Source organism: Cryptomeria japonica, chromosome 5, assembly GCF_030272615.1.
Source record: "Cryptomeria japonica chromosome 5, Sugi_1.0, whole genome shotgun sequence".
NCBI classification, from domain to species: Eukaryota; Viridiplantae; Streptophyta; class Pinopsida; order Cupressales; family Cupressaceae; genus Cryptomeria; species Cryptomeria japonica.
The window spans coordinates 737,899,755-737,913,168 of record NC_081409.1 but is presented as its reverse complement, the minus strand read 5'-3'; the positions used below and the strand labels follow the sequence as shown (position 1 = coordinate 737,913,168).

Below are 13,414 nucleotides of genomic sequence, written 5' to 3'. Positions count from 1 at the left end.
CATTGACACTTGATGACTTGGAGGGCGAGCAAACTTATAGTGCAAGTGCAAGTGGCGTTGGCTCATCTAATGTCAATGTCAATGATGAGGAGGATGAGAAGGAGGAGGAGGATGAATTAGCTGATCCATTTGATGATTAAACTTTATATTGTTGAAAGTTGAAACAATGATACTTGAATATTTTGTCATTTTGATCTTAAACTTGATATATATGATGCTATTATGGTATGATCATGATGCTATGATTACAAGTTTATGTTTGTTTTGTTGTTTATATGATGCTATGTGACATGCTAATCTTAATTCATGCTTACAGGCTGCACAAATATTAAAATATATATATATATATATACAAAATTTACATGTTTTTGCACTAACAAACCCAAACGAACTCAAACCCCTTTTCAAAATTTTGTTGTACCCGCATGCCAATTCTTCGAACCCAAACCCGAACCGGCAAGCTAGATTTTAAGCCAGATTAACATGATATTTGACATCCATACTCAAGTAACCCATCTGAAGCGCCATGACCCCTAAAAAGTAGGAACTTAGCTTTTTGGGTCAAAACATGAAAATTTTTTATCACGATCGATGTAGGTCAGTGGTGCTGGTGCAAACCCTAGGTCCCCACTCTGAAAAAGCAAAAAGCAGACATCCCTAAAAAATAGGGAAAACTTTCTAAAAATAGCCATCTCGAAGTTAGAGCTAAAAATGCCAAAAATGAAACTTCCTAAAAATAGGAAAAAGCAAAAAAAAAAACTTTCCAAAAAAAGAAAGTTGTCTGAATTCGCTCAAATCAATTGCGTTCTTCGTCCTTTGGCTTTACTGGGCACTTCAACAGTGTCTTGACTCTGTTATTGTTGAAATAGTAGCTAGCTCGGATACCTATCTATTGTATTTTAATGTTGTCAATGACAATTAAAATACACGTATTATCTATTATGTAAATCGATCTTAGGGTTGGGCCCAAATACATGTAACTTGTAATTATGTCTTGCTTGGGCAAGACCTATATATAATGTAACTTGTGGATAAGACAGGCCCTACAAATGTAACTTGTAATTTGGTCTGACCCTAATTGGGTGATGTAACTTGTGGTCTTATATTGAATGTAACTTGTAGATAGGGTAGGTCCAATATGTATTTTGAGCAATTATGTAATTGGGCTGGGCCCAAACTCATGTAGCGTGTGATAAAAGCAATCAAGCAATAACGTCTTAATAGGTCAAGACCTATTTGGACGATATATATAATATTATTATTAAATTAACAAGGCAGGCCGACTTGAGACTTGACACCACAAGTCAAGTACAAAAGCAAATCATTTGCATGGCATAATGAATCAATAACATACAAGGCAGATTATTCTTAAGGCTATCAACACATGTAATCTGCTCTCCAACATTTGGCGATCTCTCTATCTCTCTCGTGTGTGAACTTGCTCCTCATCCATTGTGTGAAGGTTGGCTGTTAGGTGATGCTATCAAGATCTTGCGAAGCTAATGAAGATTTGCCTTGAGCGAATTTGATGCTGATGATAAGGGCTGCAATCTCCATTATCATATAAAGAGGAATTCAGATCTGCTATCTTGTTGGTTGAACATCAATCTGAGATAAGCACACTTGCCTTGTAATTGCCTACATTTAAGATAATACATATTGTACTTTGTGGCTGGGTTTTTTCACCTCCAAGAGGGAAGTTTTCCCAGGGTATTGGTGCGTCTTGTTTTGTGTTTTTATTGTTGTTACTGTTCTGTTATAACCTGATTATTTAAGATTCACATCTAATTGCTTAAAATTAACATGGTATCAGAGCGAGGTTCGTACTAGCCAGTGATCAGATTTAATCATGTAATTCAATCTCTTGTTCCTTCCTTCTTTGGTGACAAGTTTAAATAGAAATCAGATCTGAAGCAACACTGAAACCAAAAGAAAGAATTAGGTTATGGCATGTTGATTAATGAATTAGGTCGTCAAACTGTGAACATCTTCCTTAGGCTGGAAACAAGTTTCATTGATCAGCGAACCTAATGCAAATGAGGGCGCATTTGCAACAATTAGGATATGATTCACCTTCGACCAATGGAGAAGCCTGCATGGTAATATTTGCAATTCGTGTGGAAGTCTTCGTCAGGTTGATAGTAAATCTGGCACATTCAGGGGTATTCTCTCAATAATTTAAATAAAAGATTCGTTCATTTAACATTTAATGTTTTCATTGTCATCAAAGTCCTCTTATTGAGAGATTCTTATATTTACTACTTGTTAAAGAATCTCTATTTGGTGCTTGTTAAACCGAATATTATAAGAGGGTTCTTGGTTAATTAAGGTTGTTGTTAAGGGTTTATTATTTCATTTGGGCTGCATATTTATGTAGTGTTTAAGATCTGAATTGAGTCTGAAATTGTTGAATTAAGCGAATAAATATTCTTTGAGCTAATGTTCTGAATCTACATGCTTAATCTGAAAATTTTGAATCTACAAGTTAACTGAATACCGTTGGAAGTCTAGTTACTGTTTAGGTTGCAAGGTTATTCTCGCAGGTTTACTGCTGAATACTATTGCAACATTTCATTCTTACATGATAAATTATGTTCAAGATATAGGATTGGAAAAGGGTAATATATTATCCTTCCTGCACCATTTTGGGACAACTCAGTTACCAACCATATATTAATGTTAAGATCCTCTCCACCCTCTACGGGCAATGTAAGGTGGATCCATTCCTTGCTTGTGTGCAAGACGGAGGATTATGTTTATTAGATTCCATTCTATGCTTGTGTGCAAGATGGAGGACTATGTTTTCACTCTATGCTTGTGTGCAAGATGGAGGACTATGTTTTCACTCTATGCTTGGGTGCAAGATGGAAGATTATGACATTGTATTCTTCTCTGGGAGAAGGCTGACGTGTAAGACCTCTTCCACCCTCTGCGGGCAATGCAAGGTGGACTCACCCTCTGCAGGCAATGCAAGGTGGCAGTGTATCCTTCTCTGGGAGAAGGCTGAGATGTAAGACCTCTTCCACCCTCTACTGGCAATGCAAGGTGGATCCATCCTCTACAGGCAATGCAAGATAGACATCATGAAATGAGTTCATGATATTTATGTGTTTTATTGCAGGTATACTCTATGGAGCTTATACATTCATCCTTGCGGGCAATGCAAGATGAAGGTCATGAATGGATCATGACAAGTGACAGCTATCCTCCCTAGCTAAGAGGGAGTGTAGCTGCTACTTGTACCTATCTCGGATACCTATCTATTGTATTTTAATGTTGCCAATGACAATTAAAATACACACGTATTATCTATTATGTAAATCGAACTTAGGGCTGGACCCAAATACATGTAACTTGTAATTATGTCTTGCTTGGGCAAGACCTATATATAATGTAACTTGTGGATAGGACAGGCCCTATAAATGTAACTTGTAATTTGGTCTGACCCTAATTGGGTGATGTAACTTGTGGTCCTATATTGAATGTAACTTGTAGATAGGGTAGGTCCAATATGTATTTTGAGCAATTATGTAATTGGGCTGGGCCCAAACTCATGTAGCGTGTGATAAAGGCAATCAAGCAATAATGTCTTAATAGGTCAAGACCTATTTGGACAATATACATAATATTATTATTAAATTAACAAGGCAGGACCACTTGAGACTTGACACCACAAGTCAAGTATATAAGCAAATCATTTGCATGGCATAATGAATCAATAACATACAAGGCGAATTATTCTTAAGGTTGTCAACACATGTAATCTGCTCTCCAACATTTGGCGATCTCTCTCTCTCTCTCTCGTGTGTGTGAACTTGCTCCTCATCCATTGTGTGAAGGTTAGCTGTTAGGTGATGCTATCAAGATCTTGCAAAGCTAATGAAGATTTGCCTTGAGCAAATTTGATGCTGATGATAAGGGCTGCAATCTCCATTGTCATATAAAGAGGAATTTAGATCAGCTATCTTGTTGGTTGAACATCAATCTGAGATAAGCACACTTGCCTTGTAATTGCCTACATTTAAGATAATACATATTGTACTTTGTGGCTGGGTTTTTTCACCTCCAAGAGGGAGGTTTTCCCAAGGTATTGGTGCGTCTTGTTTTGTGTTTTTATTGTTGTTATTGTTCTGTTATAACTTGATTATTTAAGATTAACATCTGATTGCTTAAAATTAACAGTTATCACTTGGTTTGCAAAAACTGACTTTAAATCCTTAAGACTCAAACCATTCAAAACTTGACAAAACTAAGCAAAACTGAAGCAGAAGGCCACGAGACACTAACAAAAACCCTAGAAAGCAAGAAAAGAGAGGGTCCCCATTCTCAATGGGGTGATGTGTGAAAATGCTCACAACACCAACCTGACAAACTTCACAAACTCGTTGATTCTGAGTTAGAATATCAAGTAGGCCATGTACTAAATCTTCCCGAACAAGATGAGCAAGGTAGTGAATATTCAAATGACCATATCGCCGATGCCAGAGACAGGTGATAGAGGAGGATTTTGCTGCGAAGGCATGCTCAAGAGAATCACCTGTATCCACAAGTCTAAAGACCATGATCCTCAATACCAACAGCAACAGTAGTGCGTGTTGCACGAACAAGAATCGAACACTTATGTGCACTGAAGATGACATCAAGCTGAGGAGAATGCTACATAATCTGACTCATAGAGAGAAGGTTCAGTTCCATGCCAGGAACGTAGTACACATTGAGCAATATGAGATTCCTCCCACCAGACTGTATCTGAACGTTGCCCTTGCCGACAGCGATATACTCTTCACCTCCTCCAAAAATAACTCAATCAGTAGAGGGAGAGAATTTTGTTAACCAATCATGCCTGTGAATGAAATGCCGAGAAGCACCAGAATCAATATACCAAGCAGAAGATTTCACATGGTCTGCAGGTCTTTTAGTCATGAAGGCATAAAAGGCAGACTCTTTCTGCTCTGTGTGCTCAGCGGCATTGGCTTTATGCTGAGACCCCCCCTGCTTCCACTATTCGGAAGCTATGCGATTGCGACAATCCTTAATCATATGACCATATTTGTGACAATAATTGCATTGAACCTTCTTCGAACCATCCTAAGATTGACTAGAGCCCCTCTGCTGAGAGGACTGAAATGACTGAGATTTGCCTTTATCCTTGTGAAAGGATTTGGTTGCAAATGCTTGTTTTGAGGAGGACAAAGTGGCACCGCTACCAAACTGTTGTTTCCAGCGATCCTACTGCAGAAGTTTGGTCCACGACTCTGGAAATTTCAAACCAACATTCGTAGACGTAATGTTGAGTGTCTCTATGAAGTGCTCGTAGGATTTTGGTAGACTCTTCAAGGTTATGACTACCATATCCTCTTCTTCCATTTTCCAACCAATAGCTTCGAGCTGATCTCGAATGTCCTTAATCTTCATGAGATGCTCCTGTAAGGGCATGCACTCAACCATCATGATGGAGAACAACTGGTTCTTCAGGAAGAACACTCGGCTTTTGTCGGATGTCTCATGCAACTGCTTCAGATGCTTCCAAATTTCGGAGGCTGATTTGCCAGAAGGAATCTAAGGTAACTGGCCATCTATGACAAAGAGCTTGAGAAGCATAACAGCTTCCCAATTGCGGTCATCAAATTTGTCCTGATCAGCTCCGGCTGCGGAAGGACGAGATTCTTTGCCCAAAACCAGATCATCTAGGTGGTGATATTAAAAAATAGTCAGCATGCACTGCTTCCAGGTGTTATATTTTTTGTCGTTAAATCGCTAACTGCCTTCCAACATCAAGTTGGTCAATGACGCCATAGTGAACGCTTCCCAATGCACAAAAAATGAGAAATTTGAAAAGGCATAAAACTGAAGATGAATCCCTATGCAGAGATAGAGACAAAATCAGGTACAGACTTCCAAAAATTTGAAGTACGGTTGGCACGGATGTCAAGAAAAAAATTCGGCTAACCCAAAAAAATCCAACGAAGACCCAGAAGAGTTCTTGAAAAACCCACAAAGAATCTGAAATCAAAATGCAAATTCGACGGCTCAAAAATCGAGTAATGAAAAACAATGCACCCAGAAAAATTGAACAGCAGCCCAATTGAGGGTTCAAAAAACCCACCATGAATCTAAGGTCAAAATCTGAATCCGACAAAAAAATGACAGAAAAAACAGAGGGTTGAGAAACCCTAGGTCGCCGCACACAGAACCCGTGCAGAGGAGACGACAAAAAAATGGAAATTCACAGACAAAGCCTTCGCATGTAGAGACAAAACGCGATTTTAAATCGCGTCGTGCGCAGAGACAAAGCAAGTCGCCAAAAATAACACGAAAAAATTCACGTTGAAGGGCAAAATCATGTCACTGTTCGTGAGCAGAAGGAAGGAAAAAAGTTGTCGTCGCGAGCTGAGAGCAAACACGATACGAAACTCTTCACGGGCGTGGGAAAAAGAATGACGTGAACACACACACAAATAGGTCGCGACACGGAAAAAGGCACGGAATGCAGTTCGTGTGAAGACAGAAACCGACGTCCGAGAATGATCGGGATTTACAACACGAACGCGTCAAAGAAAGACGCAAAAAAACCCTCGACCAATGCACACGAACCAAGAGCAATTTCGAATAAGCAGAGAAATTTTTCAAAAAACTGTTTAAAAAAATTCGTGACGAATTTTTTAATTGAAAAATTATTTCGAAAATAACCAGTGCTTTCATACCATATTACAGAAATGTAATTGGTAAAAAATAGTTGTTGTATTTACAAATGATCATGAAGCCATTATAAAGAATTACAATAACGATGTTTCTAAAAGAAACAATCGTAAAAAAATAGAAAGAAACTAAATTTACAATATTTACATATTTGACCATTAATTAACAATAAAGAATATTATCCTAATACCTTAAACACTTTGTAGACTCTAGGAAGGCCTTCAACATGTTTTAAAAGAATTTTTTGTTCTACAATTAAGCCAATGTGGATTCATCCTATGAGACAATTAGCTTACAATATGTCCTACGGGTCACCAATATATTCCTTATTGAACATAGCACTCAGGAAATTCACAATGGAAAAATTAATCTTATCTTCATCTTTAAAATGGTGCATAGCATATTTTCAGCTATGGAACCAATCTCATTGCAATTCTGCAATAATTTTTCTATTGAAGGGTGCAATGTTTATTTATGTTTGAATAGGCTCTAGCATCCAAAAGGCTGCCTAAAAAATATGATGTAAATATACAAGTTACAAAGCTTACGTCAACTGAGCAAACATATTTTACACTTCACCATGTTCATCTGACTCATACTAAGATGCATCTTGGGGACACTCACTTTATGCATGGGTCTTTATGCTAATTGTCAAATCCTTTGGGTAAAATTCTTAATAGATTCCTCTCCATTGAATGCTTAAACTTTACCTGGAAGGCCATATGCTTAAGTAATAAGTTAGAGCTTTCTGTTCTAGTACCAAATTTTATATGTATACAATTGCACACTTAGGATGGCCTTGTCGTAACAAGGATGAAGATTAAGGAGAGTCTATAAAGTAAAAATATATATCTATTATGCAGGAACAAACAATCATCTATATTGCACTGTGGGATTAATTTCATTTGCTGCTTTCCAACCCCCCATTTTATCTGCTGCCTTCTGTCAACTTTAATGGTACAGGGTAGGAGTAAGAAATCTACTGAATTCTATGCAGAGGCCACGTGCTACTACAAAATTTTCTAAATATTGATATAAAGTTTAGCTATGGTGATTGGTAGATGCCATTAAACCTGCAAGTGACACGCAAAATCAGTTAAGTTGCTAGCAGCCTAAGGCCTGTCTAGAACGACAATGGTTAAATCCATGCTATGTTAAGTGAAAATAACATGCACTGCAACAAAGGAAAATTTATCTTCACATGAAAATCATGCAGCCAGGTGAAAAAAATGTTATGTATCTACCTGATTAATGAAATACATATTATCAAAAAGAAATGGCAATGAGTCTTCAATACATGGATGGTTTCCTGTTGATACTGATGTTGGATATGATCACAATAGGCAATCATGAATAATGCTATCATATAGTGAACCTCCATGACAAATGAGCTTATTGATTTTAGATTGGCGAAATGCAAATCAGCGTATGAAAATTCAATATAAACAGCAAGAACTTGGACAAAACCTCAAATCCATCGAAAAAAGAGAATGTAAGAAATTTGACCTTCTTAATATCTTTGTTTGGGAGACTCTTTTTCTTAAGAACCAATCCCTTCAAAGTCGCATTATTTCCACTATTTTTCTTTCCTTTCTGTGATACATTCTTATTCGCAAAATATTTTTCCACCTGGAATAAAAAATAACATATGTAAAGAAATTCACAAGTCTAGAATCATTTTCAAATCTTCAAAATGTACCTCATGTAGATTGTCAATGATCCTAGCTACAATAGGAAATCATGTTGAAAAATAAGGTGTTACTCTTGTTTAAATTTAATAAAATAGACACTTAAATAATCCATACCTCTTTTGGATCAGTGATAAGAACCTCCCTTGTTGTCCTGGTGCCATCTGGTTTCGTTGTGTGAATAATGCGCTTGAATACCTTCTTTGTCTTTCTGCAATTATCATCCTTATTCCACAGGGTCAAATCCTTCTGGGACTCCTGCATGTCTTGATCTCTTTTCCCTTTAAAACTAGTTCCTGCCTTTTTTTTCTTTTGTTCTTCTGCTTCATCATCTATGAAGTGACAAGTACACAAATAATCAATAGACTAAATAGTCAGGAGTCAATGTAGAATGACAACATTAATAAAATGGGAGTAATCCACAAAAAAATCAGATAAGCAACTGTCTATACCATTCCTTTAATTCACGTATTACTTATCTTTCAAGATGAATCCAAAGAAGATAAATAATGCCCAGGATAAAAAGTGATCATACTAGAAAAATAATGAAAGAATTGGATACTATTGATTGAGTGTTTTCAGTACATTTGCTGGCAACCAGAGCATCTAGATAGACCCACAACCCTTAGTTGATTGCTGTTAACATTTGCATGTGAAATGCTAACTACATAAATGCCTTGGGTTTGACTACAATTTAGTGTACCTGATTTCCATCATATATTATTGGCCAAGGCATTCAAAGTTTTTAGTTGTTGCATTGTTTACACCTCCCATTTTATAGTCACTTTTGGAGCTTCTTTCCCAGCAAACAGTATTATTTTTTAATTGATTTTATTAATTTATCTTGATAACATTGATTGGCAAATTGTGAACCTTTATGTGACGTTGTCCCTTGAATATCTTTATTAGATCCTAGTTATTAATCCTTCCTATGTGAATTGGAAAGCTGTAAGTCCTTCACATGTCGACAATGGGCTGGAGAGATGCTTCTGCAATCGGATTGTCAAGCCCATTTCATTGGTCATGCATGAACTGAGATGACCTTCTATTTGATTATTGCTACTTGGTAGCCTCTTTTTGGATCCTTTTTCTCCCACAAATTGTTTCAAACTTTCAACAATTTGTGATATAAACTCCCATTGACCTATATTGGTCATTTAGGACATTATGGCATGTTAACATAATTTCATTCCTTCTAATGCACTTCCACGTGTCAGTCCTTCAGTGTCATAGTTCTGAAGAGTAAATTCCCTCAATGCAAAGGCGAAATACATTTTGGAATATCATCCTGCTTGAAGATTTGATTTATTCACTGCAGATTCACCAAGAAAGCTTCAGTTTCAATGCTAGATTAAAGGGAAATAAGATTTAGAATTGCTTGCAAATAGTAGTTTTGTTAATTTATGCCATAAGATGACGGGCATTTGAGTTTATCTGCAAATATCCTGAACATACTGTAATGTCCCTTCTCAAATGACAGGCCACAGGCAGTCAAGTTCTAGCCTGCAATATTCCCAAGGCTAGAATAAATAATAAATAAAGGGAATAATTGAAATATTTCTGAATTAGGCCCAAAAACCTATAGCAAGGACCTGAAAATGTTTTAATTAATTGTTATGGCTTAAAGATAGGGCCATATTTTAAAATAACGTTATGCTGTCTAGGTGGACATCAAGGTGGGGTCATTTAAAAATTATTAAGTTTACATTTTAGATAGAGTCAACCAAGTTATAAGTTTCTAGTATAGAAGCGACTAGATACAATGTATCTGTGGCTGGCATACAATGATAAAAGAGAGGTCGATGTTATTGGGGGATTCTATTCTTCAGCGATTGATAAATGCTTGTATCTAATTGGAAGCTCTGCAAATTCTCTTCCACAGGACGAAAAACCCTGTGTTCAGGCCTGGACGTCACCCCAGACCAGCAATCTCTGCATAAGGCAGAAATCAGCTTCTCAGGGAAGCCATATCATTGGTTATTGATCATAGCGCATACATGGTGTCATACAGATGTCAAGGTAAAGATGCTTAGGGTGTATTTAATCAGTATTAGCAGCAGCTGCACAAAAACTAGAAATTCATAAGTAGTCACTCTGCTATTCAGTCCTATATCAATTCCTTGTGTTTGGCAATAATAATATGTTTATAATATTGTAATCAGTGCTGCTGTAAGAGAATTATCAGTCTATATCATTCAAGAATGGATAATTATATTGTCCATAGATCACAAATTCCCAGTTAGTTCATCATAGTGGTACCAAAGCAATTGCCTGAATTCGAATCAGTAGTAGCAATCTGTTATTCTTTAAAATTCCAAGTTAGATCATTACAGTGGTATCAGAGCTGGTGATCTTGCCAGCCTGTTGGGGTTTCACTATTGCATGTCAGTTTGGTTGATTCCCAGAAGTTTGCATGTTATCTACAATTAATTGCATGTCAGAATTTATAGTCACATGTTGCTTCTAATCAGTTGCATGTCAGAAAATATGGATGTGTATTGTTTCTAATCATTTGAATGTCAGTTTGAATTGGTTCTATGCACTCTAGAGGGTCAGGTTCACATAGAAACTTCACCTAGAGTAGGGTTGAACAACAATTAGAAGAAGAAGACGATCCCCTGTTTGATCCTGGCAACATGGCGGAACAGAGAAATGATGGTGGTAATGGACAACCGAGCCTTCAGGATATAATGGCACAGCAGCAACAACAGATGATGCAAATGTTTATGCAGTCTCAGCAGCAGCTTCTAGCTGCAATTGGAAACCCAAGGGTCCAGCAACCGCATGCACCAAAAGAGGATGGAGATAGAAGTGAAGCTGAGCATGGAAATCAAGATGGGACAGCTTCTAACGCTGTTAGAACAACGAGCACCAGATCTGATCAGTCTCTAAGACCTGTGATTTTGCCAAGGCCAGTTGAAGAAGCAGTTCCAGAAGTTGAGGAAGAAGAAACTCAAATTACGGATGATGTTATGGTGGCATATGACGAGTACAGAATGCTTCCGGCTGATGTCAGATAGTTAATGAACCTAAATCAGTTTATGAACCAGTGGAGAGATAAAGCCTGATTTCGCTTGGAAATACAGGAAAGGAGACCTAGAGGGCCAACCAGGCATGGCACTCAGCCTCAAGAATTCAAGGATTCTTTAAACAAGGTCTCTTTGCCCACATTTGATGGGAGCGGTAAGGTGAGCACCGGGTACATAAGCTCGACACATTCCTATCACTTAAGCCTATGGAGGAAGACAAGACCATTCAATTTGCTACAATGCACTTGGAGGGTGTGGCATACAATTGGTGGCACCACAGACTAGAACACAAGATAATGACTTGATCCATTCATATGAGGAGTTTGTCGATAAGTTGATTGCACAGTTTGACAGAAAAGGTGTTGAGGTTTATTATAGGGAATTCGGCTCAGCTGAAGCAAATTGGTCATGTTGAGACTTACATCAATGAATTTCAAAAAAATTCTGTCATGGTTCCGGATATGTCAGGGAGGCGAGTTACCATGCTGGTCGTTGAAGGTTTGAGACTTGAGTGATAGATTGATGGGATTCGTGAAGGCTAATAAGCCTAGCACATTTCATGTCGCCATTGGTCTAGCACTTGACTTGGAGACAGCATCTCCCTTCCAGCCGCAGAGAAAGACCTTCGGTGGATTTTAGTCAAAACAGAAGGGTTTTAATCAGCAAAAGAACGCTCCACCAAAACTGGGACAGGAATTTAGAAATGAGCTGCGCAGGAAGAACTTATGTTTTAGCTGCAAGGAACCATGGGAGCCCGGACATCGCTGGCTTGGTAAAGGCAAGGCACATTTAATTGATGTCATCTCAGATGATGAAGAACAAGATGAGCAAGAGATTAGTACTGATGAAGATAATGCACAGGCCGATCAGCCACAAATAAAGCTGGAAGATACAGCAGTCAGAGAGACTCCACGCATTGCTACTTTATCCAGAGTTCCTTGCAGCCGCCCTTTTTGGCTAAAAGGTGTCCTTAAGGGACAGAGGATGGTGTCCTTAGTTGATAGCGGAGCCACGCACAACTTTATTGATGAGGGACTAGTAATGAAGCGTGGGCTTTTGGCTGAAGAGTTTCCAGGATCCAGTGTCATAGTTGAAGATGGCTTTCCAAAGCCTTGCACCAGAGTAGTTCCTCAATTGAGTATACAGATTGGAGATTATACATTGACCGAGGATTTCTATGTGCTTGGGCTCAATAACATAGATGCAGTTTTGTGACTGGAGTGGCTGGAGTCACTTGAACGTTATGTTCAAGACTTCAAACAAATGCAGTTGGAATTTGTGGTGGATGGGAAAAAGACAATACTTAAGGCAATGGCAGATGGTGGTTCACGGGTTGTGTTAGCAAGAAGGATGGAGGCCATCTTTAGGCACGGAGATGTTGATTGGACAGCACAGTGTTTTGTTTCCACCGAACCGGCTTCCAGCAGTAAACCAGAGTTCCATGTGGACATTCAGGCCGTACTAGATAAGCACAGCATTGTATTTGGTGACATACCACCAAGATGACCACCAGATCATGAATTCGAACATGTGATTGAATTGGAGGGGGGCACAAAACCAGTCATCACTATGCCCTATAGACATCCACGACACTTCAAAGAGGGAATCGAGAAGGCAATCAAAGAGCTCCTCAGCATGGGTCACATATGTCCTAGTTCAAGCTCATTCGCATCGTCACTAGTTCTAGTCAAGGACGAAACTATGCGTATGTGCATAGATTACAGAGCGATCAACAAAAAGACCATCAAGAACCGATACCCAATACCCAAGATTAATGAGCTGATAGACGAACTACACAGGGTCGTGTACTTCTTTAAAATTGATCTACACTCTGGATACCATCAGATTCGAGTACAAGAGGAGGACAACCACAAGCCTGCCTTTCGTTCTCACTACGAGCACTTCGAGTTCCTAGTAATGCCATTTGGTCTCACAAATGCGTCGGCTACATTCCAGTCCTGTATGAACCATGTGTTCTAAGCATAGAAACGAGACTCG

The 13,414-nt window shown here is 38.4% G+C and overlaps 1 protein-coding gene across 14 annotated transcripts in view; it reads right to left on the bottom strand.

Annotated features, from left to right (window-relative positions):
- The window catches only part of LOC131028772 (transcription initiation factor TFIID subunit 1), a 139,540-nt gene that overhangs the window by 16,814 nt on the left and 109,312 nt on the right, over window positions 1–13,414 (bottom strand). For all 14 annotated transcript variants that reach the window (XM_059221710.1, XM_057959111.2, XM_057959113.2 and 11 more), the window contains 2 exons: window positions 8,505–8,719; window positions 8,206–8,328 (listed from right to left, as the gene is read on the bottom strand). In XM_059221710.1, coding sequence (XP_059077693.1) covers window positions 8,206–8,328; window positions 8,505–8,719 — 338 coding nt within the window. The remainder of the gene's footprint in view (window positions 1–8,205; window positions 8,329–8,504; window positions 8,720–13,414) is intronic.